At 48.9% G+C, this 26,746-nt stretch overlaps 1 protein-coding gene across 2 annotated transcripts in view; it reads right to left on the minus strand.

The window, feature by feature from the left end:
* Positions 1–4,953: 4,953 nt before the first annotated feature.
* Mras (muscle RAS oncogene homolog) overlaps positions 4,954–26,746 on the minus strand; it is a 48,612-nt gene continuing 26,819 nt past the window's right edge. For both annotated transcript variants that reach the window (XM_055629810.1, XM_055629811.1), the window contains exons 3-6: positions 12,464–12,617; positions 10,927–11,026; positions 9,131–9,210; positions 4,954–7,931 (exon numbers count right to left, since the gene is read on the minus strand). In XM_055629810.1, the coding sequence (XP_055485785.1) occupies positions 7,832–7,931; positions 9,131–9,210; positions 10,927–11,026; positions 12,464–12,617 (434 nt within the window). In that variant the 3' untranslated portion in view covers positions 4,954–7,831. The remainder of the gene's footprint in view (positions 7,932–9,130; positions 9,211–10,926; positions 11,027–12,463; positions 12,618–26,746) is intronic.

Genomic DNA, 26,746 nt, shown 5'->3' on the forward strand with positions numbered 1-26,746 from the left:
CCCTGGGTGGAGGTTCAGTTGCAGACACTCTGGAAAATGACTGTCACTGAAGCTCAAAAGGCCACACTGAGTCACCCAGGGGGAAGTTGGGCTGAGTCCAGCTCTGTTGAAAGAAGGCGAGGAAGTGTGCCACACACTGAAAGCTTTCCCTCCAACCTGGGTAAATTCGGGAGTGGGCTAGCTCCATCTTCAGTGTGGCAGGGTCAAGGTGGGGAAGGGCACAGGCTTCAGGAGCAGAACTGGGTGCTTTGGCAGGCCCCGTCGTTCCTGCCCGCTCCTGGCCTCAGTTTCTTTTTCTATTCAACGCTTTATCATCTTCAAGACAGGGTGGTCATGAGGAGAGGAGGCGGGTGCAGAAGTGGGACAGTGTCTTACAGGCAGTGCTCAGCCATGCTTGCTCCCTGTGTGTCCCGTGGACTTGCTAACTCATGGTTCTCTGAGCTATATCACTACCTGGGACTTTAAAAAGCTAATTAAAGCTGCTAATCCCCAAGCCTGTGTTCTAATTACCCCCGAGCGAGCAGAGGGGATGGTGACATTGGCTAGGGCCTGCAACTAATTCACAGTTATGGGAGTTGTTATGCCAGAATAGGGCAGATGTTTCATTCTTAACACTAGGCCTGTCCTGGACCTATGGTAACCCAACATCCAGAAAATTCCTTGCCCAAGCAAACTGGAGGCTTTAAGTCACCCAGCTGTTTCGCCCTAGGAAGGAATTGTGGGATGTGGCTTTTTTAAAAAGTGCCTGCATTGAGAGGGTCTTGAGGAGAGGGCTTTTGACACGGGGGAGGAGCTAGGCTGGGAGAGGGTCTGGTGGCAAAGGTCAATCGAGAGGCCATCTTAGGGCCTCCAAGTCTTCAGCGAAGATCAGGGGTGGTTACAAGGGTGGGCTTTTCTTTGTGGAGACTGAAGAAGGGGTTAACTTGAGAAGAGAGGCTTCAGAATAGAGGCGGATGCAGAGGGCACCATGAGATCATGGCATGACGCTGGAAAACTATTTGAAGTTTGCAGCGACCTTGGGGCTCCTACAAGCTATGAGACTAGGAACCAAAGAAAGCCCATTTGAACGTAAGATGGTTTGGGATTTAAGGCACGGAGGCTGGTATCTGTGATGATTACTGGTTTGTTTTATATGAATTAGGTATCATCCCCGTGCCATCTGCTCCTTCCTCGGGCCCGAGGGCATAAAAACACAAAGAACATAGACAAATGAAATAGCGTTATAGCCTGTGACCAGCCTCAAAGAATACCTGCTTTAATGAAAATATAAGAGTTGCGTGTGGGGCTGGAAATCTACAGCAGTGGTAGAATTCATGCCTAGCATGAACAGGTCCTGGGTTCAGTCACCAGCGCGCACGCGCGCGCGCGCACACACACACACACACACACACACACACACACTCACAGTGCTGTCTGCCACAGTGGGGAAGGAGGTAGGTGAGTCATGCTGGTCACATACTGGGTCAAGGTAGTGGGAACTGGGGGAAAGGCAGCCTGACCCCGTCCCCTCCTGCAGGATGTCGTGGGAGGGCAAGCGGGGACATGTCCACTCGGTTAACTGTTTTTGTCAGCGCTTCTTCAGAGGAGCGGGCTCTTCGCTCCTTTCATTTCCCCTTCCTGTCCTCCGGGGCTGTGAAACTGCCGGAAGACCCTGGCGTTGGAGAGGAGGCTGCTGTACCCTCTCCCTGAGCGGTACCCAGTGTGCTGGCAAGAACCCCACAGAACGCAACAGTCACAGACCCGGAAAAGGGGACAGGACGGGGTCGCTGCCATTTTGCACATGATTTCAAGGTGTCAGCCACCCCGCCTGCGACTCTGTGGAGTTAAGGCTGGGGTCTCTGGTTCCAGATGTTGGGGGGCGCTTATTAATTAGATGCAGGAAGCATCGGTACTCAGTGAGACCACAGCTGCCTTGCGGGTGAGAACAGTGGCAGAAGCTTTAACTTTGGGCCCACACTTACCCAGTTTGGTGATTCCCAAACTTTAGGGGACATCGGAGGGCCATGAAGGCCTGGTCAAACACAGAGTGCAAGGCTTCAGCTCCTCAGGTGTAGGGCGGGGTGAGTTAATGGCCCGCTGAGGCTGAGGCTGAGGCTGCTGCTCTAAGGGACACGCTTATCCCAGGACCTGACCTCTGCTTGTCATCCCAGTCATAGGTCCCAGAGCTGAGCAGAAAGATGGATGGGAGTGAGAGTGGTCAGCTGTACCCTGTCCTACCCTTTATTTTATTTTATTTTATTTTATTTTATTTTATTTTATTTTATTTCATTTCATTTTATTTTATTTTATTTTATTTTATTTTTGAGATAAGGTATTACTATGTAGCCCTTGCTGGCCCGGAACTCACTATATAGACCAGGCTGGGCTCCAGACTCCAAACTCCAGACAGGTAGACTGCATGCTAGTCATGCACCATCATAGCCAGCAATTTCTTCCATTTTATGATAAACCCAAGAGTTCAAACAAAACACAAAAACAAAAAACGGGAGCCCATTAGTCCTTTGTGCAAAATCTTTCTATAATCAACAGTTACATGGGATGCCTATGGGACAACATGGTGTTGCTGGGCAGATTTTTTTTTTTTTTTTTTTCTGAGACAGGGTTTAACTCTGTGTAGCCTTGGCTGTCTTGGACTTGCTTTGTAGTCCAGGCTGGCCTTGAACTCACAGCAATCTGCCTGCCTCTGCCTTCCCGAGTGTTGGGATTACAGGCGTGTGCCACGGTGCCTGGCTGCGAGGCAGATTCTTAACAGCTATTTGCAGCTGAGCCTTGCTCTAATGCCGTGGTCTCGACCTTCCTAATGCCATGACTCCTTAGTACAGTTGATCATGTCGCGGTGACCCCCAACCATAATATTACTTTGTTGCTACTTCATGACTGTAATTTTGCTATTGCTCTTAATTGTACTGCCAATATCTGTCTTTTCTGTTGCTCTTTGGTGACCGTGAAAGAGTCGTTTGACCCCCAAAGGGGTCAAGACTAATGGGTTGAGAACTGATGCAGGTTGAATGGATGTGGTGGGGCTTGGTCCAGAGGCAGCAAACCTGGGCTGAATCTGCACACACATCACTGAGATCTTGCTGAACACGAAGATTTCTGATTCGGGATCTTGAGACAGGGCCCAGAGCCATGTCACTAAGTTGTGGGGTGACGACAATGTTGGCGTCTGTGACCCTGGAGCCTTTTATCCACTGCCTCTCCCACAGAAATCAAAGTGGACTCTTCAAGGAGTCCTACTAGAGATGGAAGGAGGCTCTGTTGCCGTTGGCAAGGTGTTTGCTGTGTGTGCATGAAGAGTGGAATGCCAGCACCTGTGAAAAGCTGGGTCAGGGGCTCACAGATGTCATCCCAGCACTGGGGAGGCAAGGACAGCCAGATCCCAGAGCTTATTGGCCAACCAGCCTAGCACAGTTGGAGGAGTTGCAGGTTCAGTGACAGACCTTGTCTCAAAACAAACAAACAAACAAACAAACCAAAAAAACAACTGGAGAGCAATTGAGGAAAACACCTGACGTTGACCTCTACCCTTCAAAAGCACAGGCACACATGAGCAGGTGCACCAGCTTGTACATAGACCGTACAGAGAGAGTGAAAGGAAGGGGAGGGAGGGAGGGAGAGGGGAGAGAGATGGGAGAGGGAGAGTGATCTCGTACTTTTATAGATTAGACTCAGGAGGGAAGTCTTTAGTCTTTAATAGTGGTTAATTAGTGGGTTCAGTGTGTGAATGGCTTAGGACTTCCTGGGTTGGTAAAGAATCACGAGGCTGGAAATCCTCTTGGTGCTCACTTCCCCTGGATTCAACGAGTCAGTGGACAACCTCCTGGGTTCTGATGTTCTCTGTGACCTTGCTGTGGGGCTCAGAACTCAGTGAGTGTCTGACATCAAGTTCAGGAACACAGTTGGCTGCTCTTCTCTTCCAGCTAATGGCCATCTACTCATTCATTACTTGTGTGTGATGACATGGCCCACCTTGCCATGCCTGTAAAATGAGATGGGAAAGCTACAGGGTGAAGTGTAGCTGTGCTTTTTTAAAAACTCTTTTACTTACGGTTTTTTATATCTTTTTCTCCCTACTCCACCCCAATCCCTTCTAACATCCCAACACCAGATAGGAGAAGGAAAGGGTTAGTGGGAGAAGGGGCATAGTTCTCTTAGCTGCTTCCTACTGGTTAGGGTAGGGTCGTCGGGTTCCTTGGTGCCAGTCCAGTCCTCATTTCAGGAGATCTCCAACTCCTTGTCTCACAGCAGCAACCAGGAACACCAAGGGGGAAGCAGGAGCAGCCTTGTTCTTTCTCCAATTACCTCACTCTCTGGGCTCTGGCATTTATTCTCTCTCCAGAATCCTCAGATTTAAACTGTCTGCAGCTGGCAAAGAGCTCCTCTCAGAGCCCGCATGAGGCAAATAGTCTGCTGCTGTGGACCATCTGAATCAGTCCCACACCCCACACCTGGGACCAAAACAAAACCATGTTTATAGCTACAACAGTGGAGGGTGGGATAGACAGAGGTGGAGACATAAATTCACTTTAAATTTCTTCAGAACGTCTTTGCTGTCAGTGTTGAGCATGAACTGTGGGAAGACTAGAGCAAAACACGAACAACTGCAGCATCGGCCCCAGCATCAGTGTAGGGGAAAGGGTAGGCTCTAGATATGTTCTTGTGGGGAGAGATCAACAGTCTTTGCTTACAGGACACGTGGATGAGGGGCAAATCCAAGAGTCTGGATTTAAAAGCTACGAGCAAAGAGCTGGGTGAAACAGGCATGAGGGGAGACCAGGAGTTCCGTTTTGAATACAGGAAAACAGTCTCCCACAAAAGACAGAGGGACAAGTGGTGTGTCCACTAGTAACCCTACTTTAGGCCTCCTTACTTTAGGTTTGGCTAAGTCCAAGGCTGTGTTCAGGGAGAGGAGTGTGTTTGGGCAAAAGAACTAAAAACTGGGAGTATTTTGAGTAAGAGGAAATAAGACAGCGTTTCTCTGTTTCTTTATTAATAAGTAGAGATACACAAAGACTTGATAAAAAGTTACATAAAAGGCTCAAGCATCATCAAGGTATCCAGGCATCACTCTCGTTTCACGACAATGGCCACCTGCTAATACTGTCACTCAAAGGGCTCAGTGTTTCAAGTATCTGGCATTCCCCGTAAACCCAACCCAAAGTGGAGTCTCCAACCGGGCGGGCCACTAAAAGAAGGGACCCCTCTGTGGCTCTGGACTTTATGTGGTGGGTCTGAGGGGCCTTGGGGGTTAGAGCTGGCATGGGTTAGTGGGTCATCTCTCCTGGCAGGCAAGACAGGCCACGGAAGCCCAATCCGGTACTCCCACGGGAAGGTGGGAAACTCCTAAGGGAAACATCCAGGCAAAGTGCTTGTGGGAAGGGAGGAGACATAGCTTAGCCCTATTTAGGGGGAAAGAGGATAGCGGGGGAGAAAAAAGATCCTATTAGGAGGTGTCAGAGTAGTGGGAGAATATCAGAGCACACAGGTGAGTGGATTCCAGGGAGGGTGTGTACATCAGGGGATGTTATGGGACACAAGTTTATGAAAATCTAGAGGGAACCTCAGGATGACAACTCAGCTATAGATCTGGAGAGTCCCCAGTCATTTAGTGTTATGGCCAACCAGGTTTCCCCTACTTCCCCTGTCAGCTGGTGACAGAGATGCGCTGAGCATACTTTATGGCCCTCACTGAAGAGTCTCTGTCCAAGGGCTCATTTCTAATTCTGGGGTGTTCCCTACCCGAGTCACTTCTGGGGGAAATGTGACTCAGAGAGGTGAAAGCTTACAGGAGCCCTGAATCAGACGCTGCAGAAGGCCAGGTGTCAGCCAGTCTGTCTGTCTGCATGGGGAGTCAGTTTAGGAGGCAGTTAGAATGGCCAACCTTCGGGGCTTCGGTCTAAGCAACCGCCCTTCTTCCTGGGAGAGGCCCTGCCCAGCACAGTGGAGGTACAGCTCCAGAGGCAGGGGTGTGCTGGTAGCGGTGGTGGGCGATGGGCCTCTCTGGCAGTGGCTGCTGCCCTGATTTGTAGGGCCTTCCGTCTCAGCACCCTGAGAGAGCATCTCGACCTAGCTTTTGTCCGTCCCCTCTCTCCAGGCGGCAGGCAGCTGCTACGGAGCCTAAGGCTGGAGAAAACCTGGTCCTTTTAGTGTTGAAAATATTCATGAGTATTACAGGATCTGGGAAAATGGTGAGGTACCTCATCTGGAATGTTCTCTGGTATCCTTTTTAGGAACAGGAAAAAAAAAAGTGGGGTAGGGGTGGCAGTTTGACAAGTAGGAAGTCTGATCTCTATCTGGCAAAAGCGTCGATCCTTTTCTTCTGCAGCAGAATGGCCCCTTGGATCAGGCCTTCTGTGCGGATGAACCCTGGGTGTGAACAACTTAGGACTTTCTGGGTTGGTAAAGAATCGTGAGGCTGGAAATCCACTTGGTGCTCGCTTCCCTTGGGATTTCTTTCCGTGAGTTTCTTTCTGCAGATCAGCCCAGCCACCTCGTGGGAATCCTGTTTTTCCGAGGTGAGCTAGCAAATGAGCTCACCAACTATGCTGCCTCCTTTTCTGACCCTCTCACAAGGTACCCTGTGGCTGCTGTCCTCCACATAGTAGATCCTAGCTGGAAAAAAAAAAAATCTTTACCCCACCGGCAGCACCAGGGAGGGAGAGGCGCATCATGGCCAGAGGTGTCCCTGCTGAAGTGGGTGTACCATGTCATCAGCTCAACTTTCCTTTCCCCTTTGGGCTAAGACAGGAGAGGGCAATGAAAGTTTGCACCAAAAGGCAACCATAGTGCCGATGGTAGAGGGGATTTGCTCATTGGCTGGGCGTACAAAGGTAATAGTCAGCTGACTCAGACGGAAATGGCTTCAGGTACTGGTGCTTCGATGATAGTACCGAGTGCTTTCAGTTCAGAGCTTTCTGGATGGTGTGACGTTTGCCCGTTTGTGTCAGAGGCACCACAACATGCGAGCAAGCAAGAAGGCACACATCTGAGCCGCTCGGGGCCCTGTCCACATCTGAACACAGAATTCACCCCCTGCCTCAAATGCAAATGAGCACTTTCTCGAAGCCAGTCATGCCTCACACTGTCAGGATAAGGAAATCCCTCTAAGGGTGAAGGGGTTCAGTTAGCCCTCACATCAGTGGCAGTGGGGGTAGGGATTTATTTTCTAATCTCTGTGTTTTTTCCAAGCCTTCCAGGTGAAGCCATCTCCCTCTCTTCCAGCCTCTGGGGTCTGTTTGCTTCTGGGCTTGACTCCTCCGCAGGCTTTTGATATGGGCTCCCCCTAACTTCGGTTTCAGTCTTTCATCCTCCGTGGAGTTTGGCACTGCTAGGAACACTCAGTTAAGGACACAACAGCACTGTTCCAGACATTGATCAGAGGTCTGCCAGAGACTTGGGGCTTTGCCAGGCAGCAGACACAGACCTCTTTAATAAAATAATCATTACTCAAATAATTTAAAAATCTACAAGACATGAGAGCTCAGACACTGGGGGACAGGGTCGGGGAGGAAGCTTGTTCATGGCTTGTCTGGTACATTGTATGTGGATAAGCACTTCCACGGCAAACCAGCCCTATGTAGTTAGAAGAAACAACACACCGGCCAAGAGACTGGGAACTGGGCTCAATCAACACACGAAGGGCTTGGAAGCTGTTGCTTGTCTCCTGGGAGAGGCAGCAAAGCCAGACCCTGGCTGCTCCTGCCCTTCCTCCCTTCCTGTGCCCAGCCCAGAGCCGAGGGCTGTGGTTAGAAATGGTTCTCAGTGCAGGTAGGCAGTGGGGTGGTCCCGGGGGCTGGCAGTTCACGGTCGCTCTGCCCAGGGCTCCAGGCTGTCACAAGATCACACACTGCAGTTTGTGAGTGCCAGTGGCCCTGTCTCCTCGCCATTTTGTTTTCTTTTTCTTCTTCTGGTTTTTCTCTGGAATCTGTTGCCTGTTGAACAACGAAGAGCAGAAAGGCGTCAGAGCAAGCCTTTCTTTCCCTCCATCCTCTCTCTGTGACTCCCGGGTCTCTGACAGCCCCAGGGTGGAGGGACAGCTTGAAGGTGCTGCTGTCATGGCCACCCAAGGGGACCAGGCTACGTGGCATCTCTTAGTGCAAGAAGTCTGAGAGGAAGAGAAGGAAAAATGAGAATCTCCTGACCGTGTAAAGGAGTGACATCAAACGGTGACTAGATCTATTCATATTGTAGACTTATTCGTATCATGTTTTATAATGGAGTTAGCGTCTGTTGGTTTGTGTTTTTTTTTTTCCTTTCATATTTTAGATAACTGGCTACATAGATGCAAAAGCCTTTCCATGTTTTCTGTTGGCATTGCCTTTGGTGCCACACGTCCATAATCGATACATGGCAGCATTAGGCGATGAGCGCACCACTGGCAGCACACCCGACTGCCAGTACAAACACAAATTGAGGGCTGCACGGAGGAAAAAGGATGAAGTCAGGCTGTGGGGTGTGGGGGTGCATGCCAGGGTTGTGCACACGGCAGGGGACCAAGACACCATTCCAGGCGGAGGTCTGATTCACAGCTGGCCAACAGCCTCTGAGTCACCCGCACACGGTACTGAGAACAGGAGTCTAACTGTTGGGAACGTTAAAGGTTTAGAAAAGGGACTGGGTGGTGGCCGGTCACACAGCCAGGAGGCAGCTTCGGTCATCCAACATGAGGTAGGTAAGTTTTTAAGGGAATATTCACCAGTCTGTTCTCAAGGATGCTCGCACTTGAAGACCCATAGGCTGCCTCTGGAATTTGAGTCCAGGAACCATATGTACAGTCAGGGCAGCTGCACAAAGTGGGGCCTGCTCTTTTGCCGTTCGAATTCATTGAAAGCTCGGGGTTCTGAGGGATCAGGATGCCTGATCTCCACAAAGTGCCTGCGGCCTCTACCCACCCTCCTGGTTATATCTGGGGGCAGTGTAGAGGTGGGGTTAAAGGATTGAGGGAAAATGCAAAGAGTTACAAGAAATGACACACTAGGCTTGGAACCTACGCCCCTGGCCTAGCACAGGGGCTGTCAGCACAGGAGTTGAGTTCCTTTTATATTCAGGTTGCAGTATGGCTCATCCATTTCCACCTCAGAGGCTGTTGACAGGGAGGGGCAAAGCTGTCAGGGAGCGTACGATTGCTTACCTAATTACTCTAACCAGGTCATGGAAGGCTTTGTCCACATTGAGAGGTGGGTCCTTGGCACTGGTTTCTATATATGGGATCTGGAAGGCAAAGCTCATCTTGGTCAACCCGGCAACAAAACCCATGAAGCTCTCTTCTACCTTTGAAATGTATACTCTAAGCCGGCCATGGTGGCACACACCAGGCAGGCAGATCTCTGTGAGTTCCAGGCCAGCCTGGTCTACAGAGCTAGTTCCAAGACAGCCGGGGCTATCCAGAGAAACCCTGTCTTGAAAAAATGAAACAACAAAACAAAACTATACACTCTAGAGGGTCTGTGGACCCAACAGAACCCTCACAAGGCCTAAAGCTTCTTGCCTCATAAGGCTGGCGAGTTCCTCTAATGGCCTCTCTCCCTCTTGTTCTCTAGTCACAGAGATACTTAAGAGCTCCCTAAAATAGAATCCAAATAGTCTTTTTATATTCAGGAGCAAACCGTTTTGCTTCCCACACTGAAGCATACTTTGTTCTACTTCATTCCTCCTTCAGGGGTGACCTCTGACCTTTTCCCTGGGCTCCTCCAGAGTAAACTCCAGTGGGGAAGGCTGAGGAGAGGTATGATGTGAGAAGAATTCTGGACCTGGGTCACTCTGGCCTCTTACCCCAGCTCTCTAACCCAGCCCCAATCTTGTTTGCTCTATGTCTATAAGCCTGAGAGCTCAGCCATGTTTACCCAAGGATGCTGCTGAGATAGTCTCTCCACTGATAGGAAGCAGCATGTGGGAGCTGGGGCTGACAGGAGCCCCGGGTCCATGGCTGCACCAAAGCTTGGATGGGCAGAGTGGAGCAAAGGCTCTGGGAGGGCAAGGTACAATTCCAGGTCTTATGATAGGTACACCAGAAAACCAGGAAGTTCTCATCCCACAAGGCTTGAGAGTTCAGGAAAACATGCCCTGACCTCCTAGGTTAGAGGTTAGACCAAAGGACTTTGCAACTTCTTGTGCCTTTTTTAAAATTTTTCCTGAACACAAAGTTAGTGCTCTTTGTTCTGATACATTTAAAGTACAGTGAATAAAATAAGTCGTTTGTTCGTTAAATGGATGGGGAGGGAGGAAGGCAGAGCAAGCCGCAGAGTTAGAGCAGTTAGTGGGAAGTTTTGCCCAGGACACACAGGGGTGTGTCCATAAGTGGGGTCAGATGTTCCCATGCTGTGCTGGCTTCAAGCAGAGGTCTTATTGTAGTGCAAACACACACAAAGGGCCCAGCTTAGGCCTTTGATATTTTTATTTGAGCCTCTGATAACGCTGAAAAAACTGTGCCCTCCTCATCGAGATGGCTGCTCGGTGTTCCCGTCTCCCTGTTCCTGCCTTTGCTGAGTTACCCCTCTGAGGTAAGGGCTACTACAGTGCTGGGCAGCAGGCGGGCTCAGTGAACAGAGCGGATCACAGTGATTCAGCATTACCCAGTGCCAGGCTGTAGAGCCACCACTCCTCACAGCCCAGTGTGGATATGCATTGCCCCGGGCAGAGCAGCCCTCGGCCAGGAGCACGCTGAATACTACAGGCCACCTGCACGCAGCTGTCCACACGCCAGAGCCTCTTAGGGCTTCAGAGGCTGCTTTCTCGGGCCTGCGGCTTGTTTCAAATAAGATTACTTCACACTCACCCAGTGACCTTTCTGTGGAGCCTAGTTGCTCAGTAGGAGGACTTAGTTTCATTTCCAAAGACCAGCATTGCGTAAGAGATGGCATACGGACTTTCACACATCACACACACACACACACACACACACACACACACACACACACGAATACCTACATTGTGTTTGGTCGCCATTTCTTTTCCTTGCTCCCGGGTGATTTTCCTCAGGTGCATCAAATCCACCTTGTTGGCCACGAGGATCATTGGGAAGGACTCCCTGGGAAACAGGAGAACGGGAGCCACGTGAGGTTGATTCTCCTGCACCATCAGCTCAAGGTGATGTTGGGCCAGGCCACCCCCAAAGCAGTTTTCCAATGGGCCTCCTCTTTTCTGGAGGAGATAAGGGCTTGGGCAGAGGGAGTCTGGGGTCTGTTGCAAGGCTAGCCTTGAGGCTGGCCTGAGGCTGTTGGTGTGTCTAGCTCCCCAGACACCAGAAGTTTTCAGTTCTGCGGTGCTCTGATATAGAAACCGCGCAGGGTTTCCAAGTCCTCTCAGCCAGGACTCATGAAGAGCACCAGGGACAGGGGCCGGCACGCAGCTGTCACTGCACATACCATGCAGCAAATGACACTGGATCCCAGAAGAGGAAGTGTGGGCATCGTACTGACATGGAAACCGGACAAAACATCAGCCCATGGCATTCTGGGGCAACATTGGTCAGATTAAAGACCCTGTGTTTTCATATTTAAAAAAAAAAAAAAAAAAAAACGTACAATTTGAAACACACAAAAATATGCTACTTTTTATTTCTTTGATTAGCAAGTAAATTAAGGTTTTTCCCCTCGCTGGACCGCTTAGGGTGTCTCTTTTAATCAGTTGCAGCTTGCTCTGGGTGTTCCTGTGTCCCTGTCAGGTAGAGTTACAAGTCCCTTTTCCTGTGGAACAGTAATGGGCTGGGCTTCTCCTTCGTTACTGGGATTTAATCTGAGCTTACTGTTTTCCTTCATTTAATTTTTCTTTCGCCCTGCTTCTCTGACGGCGGTGTTAGATGGGCTTAAAGCAGACGCTAGGTGATTTAATTATTGTTAAAGAATGTGAAGGAAAAGAAAAAGCCTTTCATCAGAGACTTGTAAATCTCATAGTCGGATGCAATTTAATCAATTTTGGCGTGTCCTGGAGAGGAAATTCCCTTTTTTTTTCTTTGCACATAATGCAATTTGTTTAAATTGGAGTTGGAAAACAAAGATGTTAGCATTGATTCCTTGGTTGAGAGATAGTTTATGAAAATATGAGGGGTGCGGCTTGGGAGCAGCTTAGGAACCAAGGAAAGAGCCAGGAGAGACCTAAGAGCAGGGGTTTTCAACCCTGCTAATGCCTCGACCCTTTAGTACAGCGCCCCACACTGCGGTGACTCCCAACCATACATTTAATTTTGTTGCTACTTCGGAATTTTGCTACTGTTACAAATTGTCATGTAAATATCTGATAAGCGACCCTCCCCAAGGGGCTCACGACCAACAGGTTGAGAACTGCCTTAGAGGAAATAACAGAGAAATCTGTGGGGGGGGGCGGGGAGAGGAAAGGAGAGGAAGAGAAGAGGAGGAGGGAGGTAGGAGAAGGAGGGAGGTAGGAGGAGGAGGGAGCCCTGTGCCTCCATAAGCCAGGGAGAAGAGAAGGGAGCACACACACCACCCACCGAGTCTGCTGCCCTCACCTGTCCTTGACGCGCAGAATGAGCTGGTGGAAGCGGTCCACGTGCTCGAAGCTGGCCTTGTCCGTGACGGAGTAGACGATGAGGAAGCCGTCCCCTGTGCGCATGTACTGTTCCCGCATCGCGCTGAACTCCTCCTGCCCAGCTGTGTCCAGAACTGGAGAGGAATGAGGTCACTCGGGGGCAGCCCTCGATCCCATTGGGCCCGCTCCCAGGCTCCTGCTGCGCTCAGCCCCAGTTGTTCTCACAAGAGGATTTCCAGCCACCGCAGAGGCTGCTTCCCTGTAAGGCTCTTCCTGGTTCCTGTCAACCTCCGTGCTCACCGGACCTCGATTCTATGGCTGAAGAACCCGCCTCGAGAATCCAGAGATCAACTCCACAAGTCCCTCTGGGGAACCCCACAGCTGGGCTCGGATTCCTAGTTTAGCCCTTACAAACTGGGGTTCTCTGGGGTGTGCCTGACCCTCTGTGCCCCATTTCCTCCTTCACATATATGGAGACAGGGCCTCCACCCGGAAGCTCTCAGGTGCGGAGAGCTCCAAAGAAACCAGCTGAGTCAGGAGGGCCTCTGTAAGGCCTGTGTGGACAGACACCTACATGCAGGCCTTGGGGAAGGAGTAGACTTCAAAAGCCAGGCCCACATCCTGGGTGGAAATGGCAGGAAGGGACATCTGGGGCGGGAATCAGATGAGGAGGGCCACTGCAGCTCCTAGCCACCCTCACCACTCCCACTACACAGACCCCTGATGCTCACTCTTCCTCTTTTTGACGTACAGTGCTCTGCTCCCGTCTCGTTGAGACCCAATCCCCAAAAGTACCCACACTGTGTCTGTAGGCCCTTTGGTTACAGGGTGAATGAGGCCAAAACTCCAGCAGTCAGGCTGGTAAATGGTTGAATGGTTGACATAACTTTACAGAGTATGAGGCTCACTCTAATGAGGTGAAATGTGGCTGCAGGCTTTGTTGTCATTCTGGATAGGTCAAGAAGCTACCTCTCAGAAGGTGACCTTTGAGCAATGACTAAAGGCAGGAGGGATCCGAGCCACACGACCTGGGGAGCAACATTCCAAAAGAGGGAATACTCCCAAAACTCACAGATAGAGGTGTGGCTGACATGTGGTGCTGGGGAGGGAGTTCATAAGTGTCTGTTGCCCTCTGCCCTTCCTCTTCCTGGGCATGGTGAAGCGCAGTGCAGAATGTGGGCAAAAAGTGATACAGTCCAGAGGACACTGTGCCAAAGCTAGAGCGTCAAATGCTAGGGCATCAGGGAGCAAGCTGCCAACAGAGGCAGGGAACCAGTTAGGATGTTCCAGGATAATCCAGGGGAGACATGATGGACAGTCGCTGGACCATGCTGGGAAGAGAAGGGACCAGATACTGAACACTTTCCAAGACACAGCTGCACTGAAGATGCTCTCTGACTGTGCAACTGAGGTGAAGAACATGAGGAGGGAGACAGAGCCCATGGGGTTCAGTGTCTCACACAAGCTGCCGAGCCTGGCTGACCACATGCAACACCTCAGGTCAGACCCTGAGGAGAAAAGAGGCGAGAGATTCTCATGTAGCGAGGAAAGCCACAGAAATAGGAATCTGGGGACCCCCAGATTCTAAGGCAAACGGATTACCCCAGCTCTGACTTTTTTCCTAAATGAACCCTACTCTAAGCTGGAATGAACAAAACTGATGAAAGTGGTCTGACGGCTTACGTGCATAGGAAAGGATGAATGTGAGATCAGAAATCATGATTCTAATACTGGAGTTAATGTATTCATAGATGTTGAGGGTATATATTATATATGTAAAAAAAAAACAAAAACCTAGAGATCATTTGAAAGAAAGCTCAGTATGAACCTGGAAATAAGAGACTCCTCTGAAGCTAGACACGGTACAACACACATGTCGTCCCAACATTTGGGAAGCGGATGCAGAAAGAGCAGAGTTCAAGGTCAGTCATGGCTACATAGGGAGTTCAAGGCAAGCCTGGGCTATAAGAGGTTCTATCTTCAAATCAACAATAAGTACACAAAAACCCTCTGGAAAGGAAAACGTTCATATCTGACCCTGCAGGAATATTCCCAATGCTTTCTAAAATAACTCTTGGTGAATATGTCATCAAAGGGAAAACGAAATCCACAGAAGAGAAAGATGAGTGGCATTACGAATGGTGTTAGGCAAAGGCAAGAGCTGACATCTGAATGAAGATAAAAACTGTTGCTCAATTAGAAGACTGTGGGAGCCAGGCTTGGTAGTCCAGTCTGTCCTCTCCACTAATTACAAGGCCAAGGAGGGAGAACAAGACACTTAAGTTGAGCCCAGGCAACTCGACAGGGCCCTGCCTCAAAATAAAGAGGTAAAAGCGACAGGGGCTAGAATATAGCTCAGTGTTAGAGCGCTTGCCTGGCATGTGTGAGGTCCTAGGTTCAAATCATAGCAGCACAAATACAGAGCCTGAGAATGCCTGGTAATTTAGAACTAAAAATTATGACAGCTCATGAGTTAGAGATGGGCCCAGGAGACAGTAACAGGTTACAGGTCGAATAGACCTAATCAGCAAGTCCAACATCTGAAGGGCTCTGAAATGTGAAATGTTTTATTTCCAAGTATAAAATGTCTAAAATCTGAAACGATTCTGGTATTAAAGAAAAAAAATAAAGCTTGTTGAGAAGAAGAGGGAAACACTAGTTTGATTTTTAAATAATTTTTATTTTTAGTTACATGTGTATGTGTTTATGTGTATTGGTCTGGACACATAAGCACACTGCCCACAGGAGTAGGCATCAGATGCTCTGGGTCTGAAGTTACAAGCTGTTGTGAGCTCCCCAACATGAGTGTTGGGGCCCCAACTCGGATCCTCTGCAAGAACAGTACATTCCCTTAACCTCCGAGCCAACCCTCAGCCTCAGTAACTCTGGTATTAATGTGATGTTCTTATTCTGGTAATGGTTAAAGGATATTTAACCTCATCTGAAGTCCTCGCTCTGTTTAGGAAGAGGTTCCAGATCCTGATTATATCCTGATACTGATAGAAAAATACAAGTAGGAATACTCATATCTATCCAATAACTTTCTGAAGAACAGAAATAAAACCTCAAACTTCTTAGAGGAGATAAAGGGAGAACAAAGCATAGAGGACAAATGCAATAAGGCAAAAACAATCCTAATTTAAAAATAGCTATGAAACAAGATAGCAGAAGTATTGAATTTATCAAAATTTCAATGACATTCTTCACAGAACTAGAAAAAAAAACACTTTAAAATTCACATAGGAGACAGTTTTCAGAAGTGGATACAGAGCTGGGCTGGGCATAGTGGCACATGCCTTTAATCCCAGCCCTCAGGAGGCAGAAGCAAGCAGATCTCTGAGTTCGAGGCCAGCCTGGTCTACAAAGTGAGTTCCAGGACAACCATAGCTACACAGAGAAACTCTGTCTCAAAAAAAAAAAAAAAAAATGTAGTTGCAGAAAGTATATGTTATCTTTAACAATGAGGGAAGAAGTGTAAATCAAGAGTTTACTGATATTCTATCTCACCCCAGTCAGAAGGGCTGTCAGCAAGCAAAAGGCCACAGACACTGGCAAAGATGCAGGTAACAGGAACTGTATACACTGATGGATGGAACAGAAACAGGTGCTGAGATCAATATGGAAATTGTTCAAAACACTGAGAATGGAACTACTGCATGGCCCAGACGTTATCACTCAGGTACATGCTTGGGTGAGGCTAGGCCACTGCTCCAGTTCTACCGAGAAAGAGGAATGAAATACTGTTGTTTGCAGAAAAATGAAAGTAGAAGTCATCCTGCTAAGTGAAATAAGACAGATTCAGAAAGGTGAAGGTCACATTGCCTGTCATATGTGGAATCTATATTAAAAAAAAAAAAAAGGAGTGGTGGTACACTTGGGAGGCAGAGGCAGGCAAACAATGTGAGTTTGAGGCCAGCCTGGTCTGCATGATAGAGAGACCCTATCTCATACATGCACACACACAAACACACACACATATACAGGTATAAAGGACGTTATTTGAAAAGAGAAAAAAAGGTAGGGGTAGGGGAGGACTAGAGAGGATAACGGGAGTAATTGTATACATGTGAAGGTGTCATGACAGGGCCCATTATTTTGTACAGTACATGTTAATAACATTGAAGTAGCAATTATAGAAAATTATGAACGATCAAAACACATACAGCCTCATAAACCAGTAACAACGGAGTGTAAAACTGAAGACAAAAATGGCTGAAAGTTATGCTTGGCCTGAGGGGACATGCAGCCAGGATGGAAGAGGTGACATTTTGCTGGGCAGCCTCTGCTTTGACTCACATGCCTGGGAACACCTGGGGCAGACCCCAGTCCAGGTCATGCTACCCAACCTTCCTAGGGGAGGCTGCAGGTTCCCAGGTTAGGGCTCTCGAGAAAGTAACTCTGCCTGTACTCCTCATGCCTCGGCTCCTGAAGGTAGGAGGCCTCTGGGGACAGAGAGTCTTACTCATTGTGGGGGGGAGAGGTGTTCTACCAGTGTGTGCGGTGGTACAGGCAGAAGTAGGAGGCGGGGAGGGTCTCCGCAGGATGGCACGGAGGCTGCTGGAAGATCCAGTCCCACACGCCAGCATTACGCAAGTCTCAGGTGGGTGGACAGCCAGTGTTGAAGGGTGCCAGCCCGAGTCTTTGCTGTGTCTGTCAAGGCTGCCTTGTCCTTCTCTTCTCCCTTTTCTCTCCCCTACTTCCCCTTCTCCTCCACTCTTTTCTTCCTCCTCTTTATTCATCTAGGTGTGGGTCCAGCCACCTGGATCCAGACGAGCTGTTCAGATTCCAAACATGGGCTGAAGCTATGACCTCCAATTTGAAAGCCTCTTCCCCTCCCCTCTGGTTGTCCCAGCCGCCCTCTGGCAGACCTGTGAGAAGGTCTCCCTCGTGGGAGGCCTCAGCCTCTGACACTCACCCCTGAAGTCTTCCTCCAGCCCGTGACTCAGTTCCTCGTACTTGTGCATCCTGACCTGGCTCCTGTCTACGCTTTGTAGTGGGTGGCAGAGATCAGGAGCCAGGCACTGTTCCCTTGGGTCTTCCCCCAGATGTAGCTCCAAGGAGGGCTCGAAAAGGTGTGGGAAGCACAAGGCACACCCCAGTGCTCAGGCAAGAAATGCCATGACCTTGGTGAAGCAGCCTTTTTTGTTTTAAGGAAAAACGCTTAAAATTGACTTTTCAGCTGGCACTGATCAGGAGGAAACAAGGGTTCCAGAATACAGAACAGTAAAGATAGTGATGTCTAAAGACCATAATATCCCCAAAGACCACATCTAGAGTTTGCTGTCTTTCTGGGCTCCCCAGCTCTACCCTAGGGAGGGAGGACCATCAAGCCGATTTTTCAGGCAAGTTCGGTGGGAAAGCCTGTGCCTTCCTTAGCTGTAGGTTTGCATCAAACCACAACACCTCACAGAGCATGGCGACAGGCTTGTTCCTTCCTGTCAGAACTGTGCTTCTTCTCTGGGTCAGGTGTGTTACAGGGCAGGGCTGGGTGCCCCAACCACTCGCTGTCTGGGGGCTGCTTTTTTTTCAGCTGCAAAGTGAAGCTGTGAAGGCCAGACCACCTCAGACCACCTCCAGTGGAGGAGCCAAAGTCTTACAGAGCCTCCATCTGGCTTTCTCACCATGGGGGAGGATTCCCTCTGGCAATGATACCAGCTTCCTCAACACGATGGCTTAAAGGGCAACAGCAAGGAATATTCCACAGCTACCAGCCCCAGAGATGCCTGTTCACAGTACCATACTCTTCCAGAAGGGAAATGGGGGGAGGAGACTGTGGGGCAGGTGTGTATGAGGCTCAACAGCCCCTGGGTTGGTGTCACTGAAGACATGCCTTTGAAGGGACTCTTGCCTCTGTCCCCATCCTCCCTACCTCTCTCCTTCTCTTTGCTTCCTGGTAAACAGCTTCCTGCTCTATGTATTCCTGCCACCATGGTGTTCTGCCTCACCTTAGGCCCAAAGTGATGGAGGTAGCAGACTGCCAACCAAACCCTCCACAGCCGTGAGCGGAAACAAACCTTTCTTCCTTTTAAACTGTTCTCTTGGGTATTTGCCAGGAATGAAAAGAGGAGAAGTTGCAGAGGGCAGCAGAGGCCTCAGCGGCATAGCCAGAGCTCAGGAGCATCATGGGGGCAGAACAGAACCTGTGAGGGGCCCTGGTAGCCGAGAGGAATAGAGAGAACACAATGCTGCCCCACAACCTCAGTTCCATTTCATGGGAGCCTGGAGGGCAGCTGTTTACAAGTAAAGAAACGGAGGCAAGCTGAGGCCAGTAGGCTTTGGGTTTCTGTGCTAATGAGCCATGGAGTACATTTTGAGCTCTCACTCCTATCTAGTTCCTTATGCCTACCTGCCTATGAGCAAGAAGCTAACAGGACATGTCCAAAGCCTGATGACAAGCAGGAAGTAAAGAGAGGGCAAAGACAGGTGCCCAAGGCTAGCAGCCGTGGAAGGCTTGAGGCCATTCTTCCAATACCCACTTCCCAGCTGGCTCCATCCACATTCTCCCCAGGCTCCACACCTACCCTTGGGTGGACACACAGACCTGGGAAGAGAAGAGGCATGGCTGACCCTTTTGACAGAGTCCTGAGCACCTAAGGATTCTAACACGGCCGTGGCCAGCTAGGCTCCTAGTCCCTGTAAGCACTACCTCCTTGCTTCTCACCTCCATTCTCACCTCAGACGCAAGTCCTACTCAGAATAAATTTCACGATTCCACCCAAAACAGTTCAGCTTACATCTATAGACCCCTCACACGTTGCTGGTGGGAGGTGATGATAAACACATGACCCCCAGCAGGACACCTAGGAGAACTGAAAACGTTAAGTCCACAGAGGAGCACATAGCTGAGTGTTCTCGGCAACAGTATCCATCCGAGAGCCAAGAATCGTCCAACTATCATCCAAGTGCAGACAGCCCCGGGAACCAAGGGAAGAGTGAGCACAGCAGGCACATCAGCCACACTCGAAAGAGAAGAATCTGGTGTCTACTGCAACTCACGGAACCTTCAGAGCACCAAAGCCACTCACAGAAGACTCATGCTATATGATTCTATGCATAGAAGAGGTAAGAGCAGAAAGTCGATTGGAGAGTTTGGGGTTCGGGGGAGGGAGGATGAGGAGTGGCTGTTCATGTATGAATGTCTGGGGGAGGGGTATGGAAAGGGTCGAGAATTGATGGTTGTAACTCTGGTGATTACTAATTTGTGAATCGATTGTTGATTTATGGGCACACAACTTTGATAGGTGCAGTGGTATGACCCTGACAGACTCATGTGTTCAAATGCTTGGCTCATAGAGAGTGGCATTATTAGGAGATATGACCTTGTTGGAATAGGTGTGTCCTTATTGGAGTGGGCGTGGCCTTGTTGGAGAAAGTGTGTCACTGTGGGGGTGGGCTTTGAAGTCTCCTATATTCAAGCTACGCCCAGTGTGGTACACAGTCTCTTGCTGCCTGTGGATCAAGATGCAGACCTCTTCCCTCCTCCAGCACCATGTCTGCCTGGACACTGCTGTGCTTTCTGCCATGATGATAATGGACTAAACCTCTGAAAGTTTAAGCCAGCCCCTAATTTCCTTTACAAGAGTTGCCATGGTCATGGTGTCTCTTTACAGCAGTGAAACCCTAACTAAGACAATCGGTATGCTAAAAATTGCAATTCTGCATGTGGATTATATTTCTTTCTTCCTTTCTTTTTCCTTCTTTTTCTTTCTTTCTTTCTTTCTTTCTTTCTTTCTTTCTTTCTTCCTTCCTTCCTTCCTTCCTTCCTCCCTTCCTCTCTGTCTCTCTTTCTTTCTTTCTTTCTTTCTTTGGTTTTTCAAGACAGGGTTTCTCTGTGTAGCCTTGGCTATCCTGAAACTCTGTAGACCGAGCTGGCCTCAAACTCACAGAAATCCTCCTGCCTCTGCCTCCTGAGTCCTGGGATTAAACTGTATGCCACCACCGCCTGGCTGTGGATTATATCTTAATGAAAAACCATATGAAAAAAATCAGCCTCCCATTCTCTGAATCCCACGCTCTAACCCTCCTCTCCTGCTGGTAGATGCCTGTCTACACTTCTAAGTCCATTTCTTCCTCAAGGAATACATGATTCTGCTCTTCATATGAAAGGCAGTTCATATTTGACGAGTACAAAATTAATCTGTTGATTCCCAGTCTCACTACATAATTTCTTTTCTCTTACCCTGTCCCATGACTAATCTCCATCCACAAACCTTGTGTGTCTTCCTAAATCTATACCTGGAATCTACTTCTTCTTGCTTCCTCTCCCATATCCCTAGGCCACCACCTCATTGAACCCCAGTTTTATTTCTCTACACATCATCCAGAGCAAGCCTGAAACCATCAGTGTGGTCATGTGCCTCCTCTGCTCGAGGCCATCAGTCCTATCCAGCCACCTCCTCAACTCACCTGCTAGTCCCCTTTCCATTAGCTGTGCAGAGGACGTGTGTTTACTGCAAGGCCAGTTCATCTCACCCTTTAGCTTGTGCAACCCACATGACCTAGCAGAGCTGTCATCAGACCAGCAGGAACAATCTTTGCGAGGCCTTGACCCTGGCCTTTGGCCAGCTAGGAAGATCTGGTCAGTAGCCTCTGTTAGCATAACCCTAAGGGCCAATCACCAGCAAGAAAGGATTTAGGAGCTGGCCTAGATGAGGGAAGCTCTCTACCTGAAAACCCTGCCCACCCACCCCCTTCCCAGCACCTTGGGCATCAGGGAGCTCCAGGCCATTGAAAGTGTTCGTGCAGGAATGGCTCACAGAGCCAGGAGAAAGGGTCAGGCACAGACCTGTAAGGCTGGATTCATCACCTGAGGCCAGTGGTCACACTTGCTCTCACAGGGAAAGAGGGAAATTCCCCAAGTGACTGTCTTTGGGAAAGAGGACAAAGGGTAGAGGACAGACAGACTCTTACTGTACTTTCATTCTTGCTCAGAGACCATTTGATGTGCCCACTGTAATGTTGGCCAGGGGGTGGTGAGCATAAATGATTGCTGGGAGCCCAGAAAAATCTCTAAATAATCATTCCAGTTCCTTCCTGCCCTTCTCATGTCCTCCTCTCTTCCTGCTCTCCAGAAAGACTGTGGATTCAAATGTTCAGGGAAAAGCCAGGTCCAGGCCCCCCAAGAGAAGACAAGAGCACTTGTGTCTAGTTTTGGGCACAAGCCTGGGTGGAAATGTCCTGGCTTCTGAGGGTGCCAGAGGACAGATGGCCAGGATTTTGCTCTCCACAAAGACAGAGCCCTGGCTAAGGAGGCGAGGAAGAGCAAGGTTGTGAGCTGTGTCTAAGGGCTCCTGGGCAGGAAGGCTCTGGAGAAGGGCTCTTTGCTGTTTTGTGACAGTGGAAGTTCGAAAGGCTGGCAGGACAGACAGTGAGCTTGGAGCCATGTGGGGAGGGGAGGCCCGGAAGGACTTGCTTCTCTTGTAAGTGGGCAGAGGTATGTGTCACCAGCTATTCTGCTTAAAGCCTGCGCCAAAGCAGAAATCGACATGAGAGGATGGAGGACATGCTTGGTGGTGTTCAGAGGCTGAGGCCCAAGTCAGCCATCGGCCAGGTGTGGCTCCAGACAAGTCACTTCTCCATCGGCACTGGGTATAAGCAAGGGTCTGTGACATGATGAGCTCAGCAGCCTCCAGGCTCTAGCTCAGCAGAGTCACCAGGGACACGGTGTTGCTAAGACAAGGAGCTGAACAGAGGGACCCAAAGAGAATTACAGAGCATAGTCATCGCTGCTCTTTTCATAACAGTCAAAAGAGGGGAAGGCCTGCGTCTATCTTTAGAGGGAATAACAGCAGAAAGTGGCACACAAGGCAGTGAGATGTTATTCGGCTTTAAAAAGGAAGGAGATTCAGTGTTAAATAAAAGAAGTCAGCTATAAAAGGACAAGTATACAATCCCAGATTCTTAGCATGTGTGTGAGGTACGTCGTGTTGCCACATTCAGAGACAGGAAGTAGAATGGTGAATGTCATGGACTGGATGAAACAGGATGTCAGTGTGTAGCAGGTATGAGTGTCACTGGGGGAGGTAAAAAAAACGTTCTAGAATGGGCAGTGAAGACGGTCACAGAGCAAGGATAACGCACTGAACAACACATACCTGTACATTTAAATGTAGTTCCAATAATGGATTTATATATATATATATATAATGGATACACACACACACACACACACACACACACACACACACACACATACATACATATATCACAACAGAAAACCTCAAACGTACTCCAAGACTCTGCTCAAGGTTCAGGGTTTCCTGACTCATGAAATGAGAGAACTGGGATGAAGTGAGGCACACAGATACAAGCCAGGGTAAGGAAGGGTCCAAGAGACCAGGAGAGATGCCAGACAGTCAGGAGGAAGCACTGAAGGGAAGGCCACAGTCGAGGGGTAGACAGACTGTGCAGAGGAAATGTCCCTAGCCCTGACTGTAGGCTGTGAGATGATAGCCTCAAGCCCTTGTGGGGAAGAATTCAGAGCCAGCTTTCTCTAAAGTCTAGGGGCTGCACTGACATGGAATGAAATGAACCTTTGCTTCCATCCTCCAGGTTCTGGGGGAACGGTGCCAGTGTGGCTCCTCAAAACAAAACAAGAAACAGGTTTGTGATGTAGCAAGAACCCTGTGAGCCACTGTCCTGGGAGCGGGACCTCGGAGTGGTCCTCCTGTGTGTGCCCACAAACATGACCACAGCCATGGGGAGCCCAGGGGGACAGGCCAGGGATAGGATAGACTCCTGACAATCTAGCTGCGTGCCTTCTCCCTGAGAGCTCAACTCCCATTCCCGTGAGTCACCAGAATTGACCATCACATTGGAGAAGATTCTCCTGCTCAACTTACTGTGCGGTGTGTGGTGGTCTCTGGGTGTTTGAGCCGGCTGCCAGAAACTCAACTTCACCAGCACTGACAAAGTACCTCAGAAGACCAGCTCAAGGGAGGAAAGAGTTATTCAGAGATTTTTTACTTTACAGTCCTTGGTTGTGTTGGTCACAGGCCTGTGCTAAGACCAAACATCACGGTGGCAGGAACGTGTGGAGGCCACAGCTGCTTTTCTCATGGTGGATAGGATGTGAAGAGCAGGGGAGGGTCTGGAGACCGGGTAGAACTTTGAAAAACACACCTCCAGTGACCTGCTTCCTCCAAGTAGCCCCCACCTCCAAAAATATTGCCTCTGTCTGGTGACCAAGCACTCAGCACAGAGCCTGTGGGAGGTACTCCGCACACGAACCGTAACACTTGACCCAACTTTTATTTGCAACAGCAGCTACCACAACAGCATTTGTAAGAAGTAAAGAGAGTGTTCAAAGGCTTTCCAGCAGTCATGCCCAATGACATCATCACTACCATGGCGAGTCCCCGCTCCCCGCCCCTGAAAGAAACAGACCCCAGAAATGGTCAGTGTTATGTTCCGGCTTAAATATAACAGGCCTTTGATTAAGGTTCTCTATAGACGGGACATCCTTTTTAAAGCCATACTCAGTTGAAATGTTTTAAGCCCTTTTTTTAAGATGGGAGGCCTTACACTGTAGAATGTGCTAGTCTAGACATCTAGTATCTACTCTTAGGCAAGGTGGCGTGGGTAATGCCCTGTGCTAAGTGTGCTGACTGGTATTATGTCAACATGATATAAAGTAGAGGATCATCAAAGAAGACGGAGCCTCAGACTGAGAAAAGGCCTTCATATGATTGGCAAGGCTGTAGGGCACTTTCTTAGTCAGTGATTGATGGGGGAGGGCCCATCCCACTGTGGGTGGGGCCATCCCTGGGCTGGTTGGTCCTGGGTTCTATAAGAAAGCAGGCAGAGCAACCATGAGGAGCAAGCCAGTAAGCAGCATCCTTCCATGGCCTCCTCATCGGCTCCTGTCTCCAGGTTCCTGCCCTAATTGACTCTTCCTGTCCTGGCTTCCTTCAATGATGGACTGTGATGTGGAAGTATAAACCAAATAAACCCTTTCCTCGCTGACTTGCTTTGGTCACGGTGTTTCATCACAGCAATAAAAACCCTAAGGTCCTAAGTCAAGCCTGGTCTTACCAGTGTGAGCCCCAAAAGTACTGCTGCGGCCATGCTTCCCCTGTCTCTGCAGCTGAGAAATGTTATCTCGACATCTAAAAGGCACTCTGGAAAAATGCTTTTTTTTTTTTTTTCCTCCCTGAGAAGCAACTGTTCAAAGTTACTTAGAAAAACATTAAAGAAGCTTACATGGCAATAAAAAGAAATAACATTGACGGAGCCACAACTTGTACCAGGCAGTGATCTCCTCTGTATCTATTATGCAATATTTCTCTGAATGTTTTCCGTGGCGCGCAGCCCAAAGCCAAGTGCCAAAAATGGTTCTTTTGAAAAATCCTAACAACATAGTCTACTCTGCTCCCGATATACACTTATACAGTAAAGGATTCTTATAAAACCTGCCGTAAAGAAACTCATCTCCACATATTTTATTCAGCCTGTCCTAAAGTATGGCACATAGTCCAATATACGGGGCCTACAGGTATTTTAGAAAGTGCAAGCTGGCTGTGATGGCACAAACTTTTCATCCCAGTAATGTGGAGACACAGGCAAACAGATCTCTGTGAGCTCAAGGTCAGCTTGGTCTACACAGGTAGTTCCAGGCTAGCCAAGGCCATATGGTGAGACCTCATTGAAAAAAAAAAAAAAAGAAAAAGAACAAAAGGCAACAGAACAACAACAGCAAAGGAAGTGTAGAAAGTGTATAAATGGTGTCAGTGATATGGCTGAATGGTAAAGGCATGTGCCTCCAGTCCTGATGACCTCAGGAATCTCTAGGCCCACACAGTGGAAGGAAAGAACCGACTCCTACAAGCTACCCTCTGTCCTCCACATGTGTGCCACAGCTAAGGCGTGACCACATAGGCAGGCACGAAGTAAAAATGTAAATTTTTAACAGCTGTGAGGGCACATGTTTTCACTAAGAATTAGAAAAACAAGATAATGTAGAGAACCTATCAAACCTGTTACTGCATATACATTGGTCAGGATTTGATAATCCGTTTATTTATTAAAAATGTTTGTTCACAGAAAGAGCAGGGGTGGGGGTGAATACTAGTGTAGACGTCTTGGTCATGGAAGCCCTCACCAATAAAGTGTCATTGAATAGGCTGTGAGTGTGTCTCAGTTGGTAAAGTGCTTGCCTACCACGTCAGAAGGCCTGACATATACCTCCAATCCCAGAACTCAGGAGGCAGAGGCAGGAGGATCAGAAAGTCAAGTTCAACCTCAGCTGAACAACAGGTTCAAAGCCAGCATGCCATACACAAGACCTGCTTTAAAAAAAAAAAAAAAGTACAAAAGCTTATCATTTCTGCAGGAAGAGCATGCAAATTCTCAAGCAGGGACACACCTGTCTCCCTGTCACCCAGTGAAACTGATCGAAATTTCACGCTGCAGACAAGGCCCCACAGGCTGGCGTGTTCCACGTGAGATGTGTTTCTCATAGCATAGCACGAGTCCCTTCTGTGAAGGGTGGTGATGCTGAGAGACAGAGGGCAGGCACCCAGCTCAAGCTCCTCGGAGTTTCAAGGTGCAGGGCACAGAGGGGAAAGTCAGGAATGATGAAAGCCATTTTAATATGATGGGAGGACCAGTTGCCAAGAGGCTGTATCAGTCCTAAATGTCTGTGCATTTAACAAAGAGTGTTAAAAAAAAAAAAAAACTGCACCAGGCAAAATCCCAGTAGAAAATAAGGAAATTTACAGTTATACCCTGATGTGTGGCACTCTCCTCTTACTAAATAACAGAACAAGTATCCAGGAAACCAGTGAAGATGCAGGAGACTCGGACGATGTTATCTGTCCGTGTGATCTGCGAGACGCTCACAGACATCCCATCTAGTATCGGCTAACCCTGAGAACATCTATGAAGACAGCCCATCTTCCGGGCACTGAGACAAGTCTCAGAAAAAGACCTCAAGTAATGTACTGTATGTTCCCTGACACACTGAAATCAGAGATCAAGAACAGAGAGATCTCTGGAAAATTCCCAAATATTTGAAAACTAGATAAGATGCCTCTAAATAACCTATGGGCCAGAGAAGAAATCTAAAGAGAAATTAGAATTTGAACTGGATAGAAAAGAAAACACAAGCCAGCTGCACTGGCACACACCTTTAATCCACCTAGCGCTTGGGAGGCAGATCTCTGCGAGTTTGGGGCTAGCCTGGTTTTCATGGCAAGTTCCAGGACAGCTAGAGCTACATAGTGACACCCTATCTTGGAGAGGGAGGAGAGAGGGAAGGGAGGGA

Source organism: Psammomys obesus, unplaced genomic scaffold (assembly GCF_907164565.1).
Source record: "Psammomys obesus unplaced genomic scaffold, mPsaObe1.curated_primary_1811, whole genome shotgun sequence".
Taxonomy (NCBI): domain Eukaryota; kingdom Metazoa; phylum Chordata; class Mammalia; order Rodentia; family Muridae; genus Psammomys; species Psammomys obesus.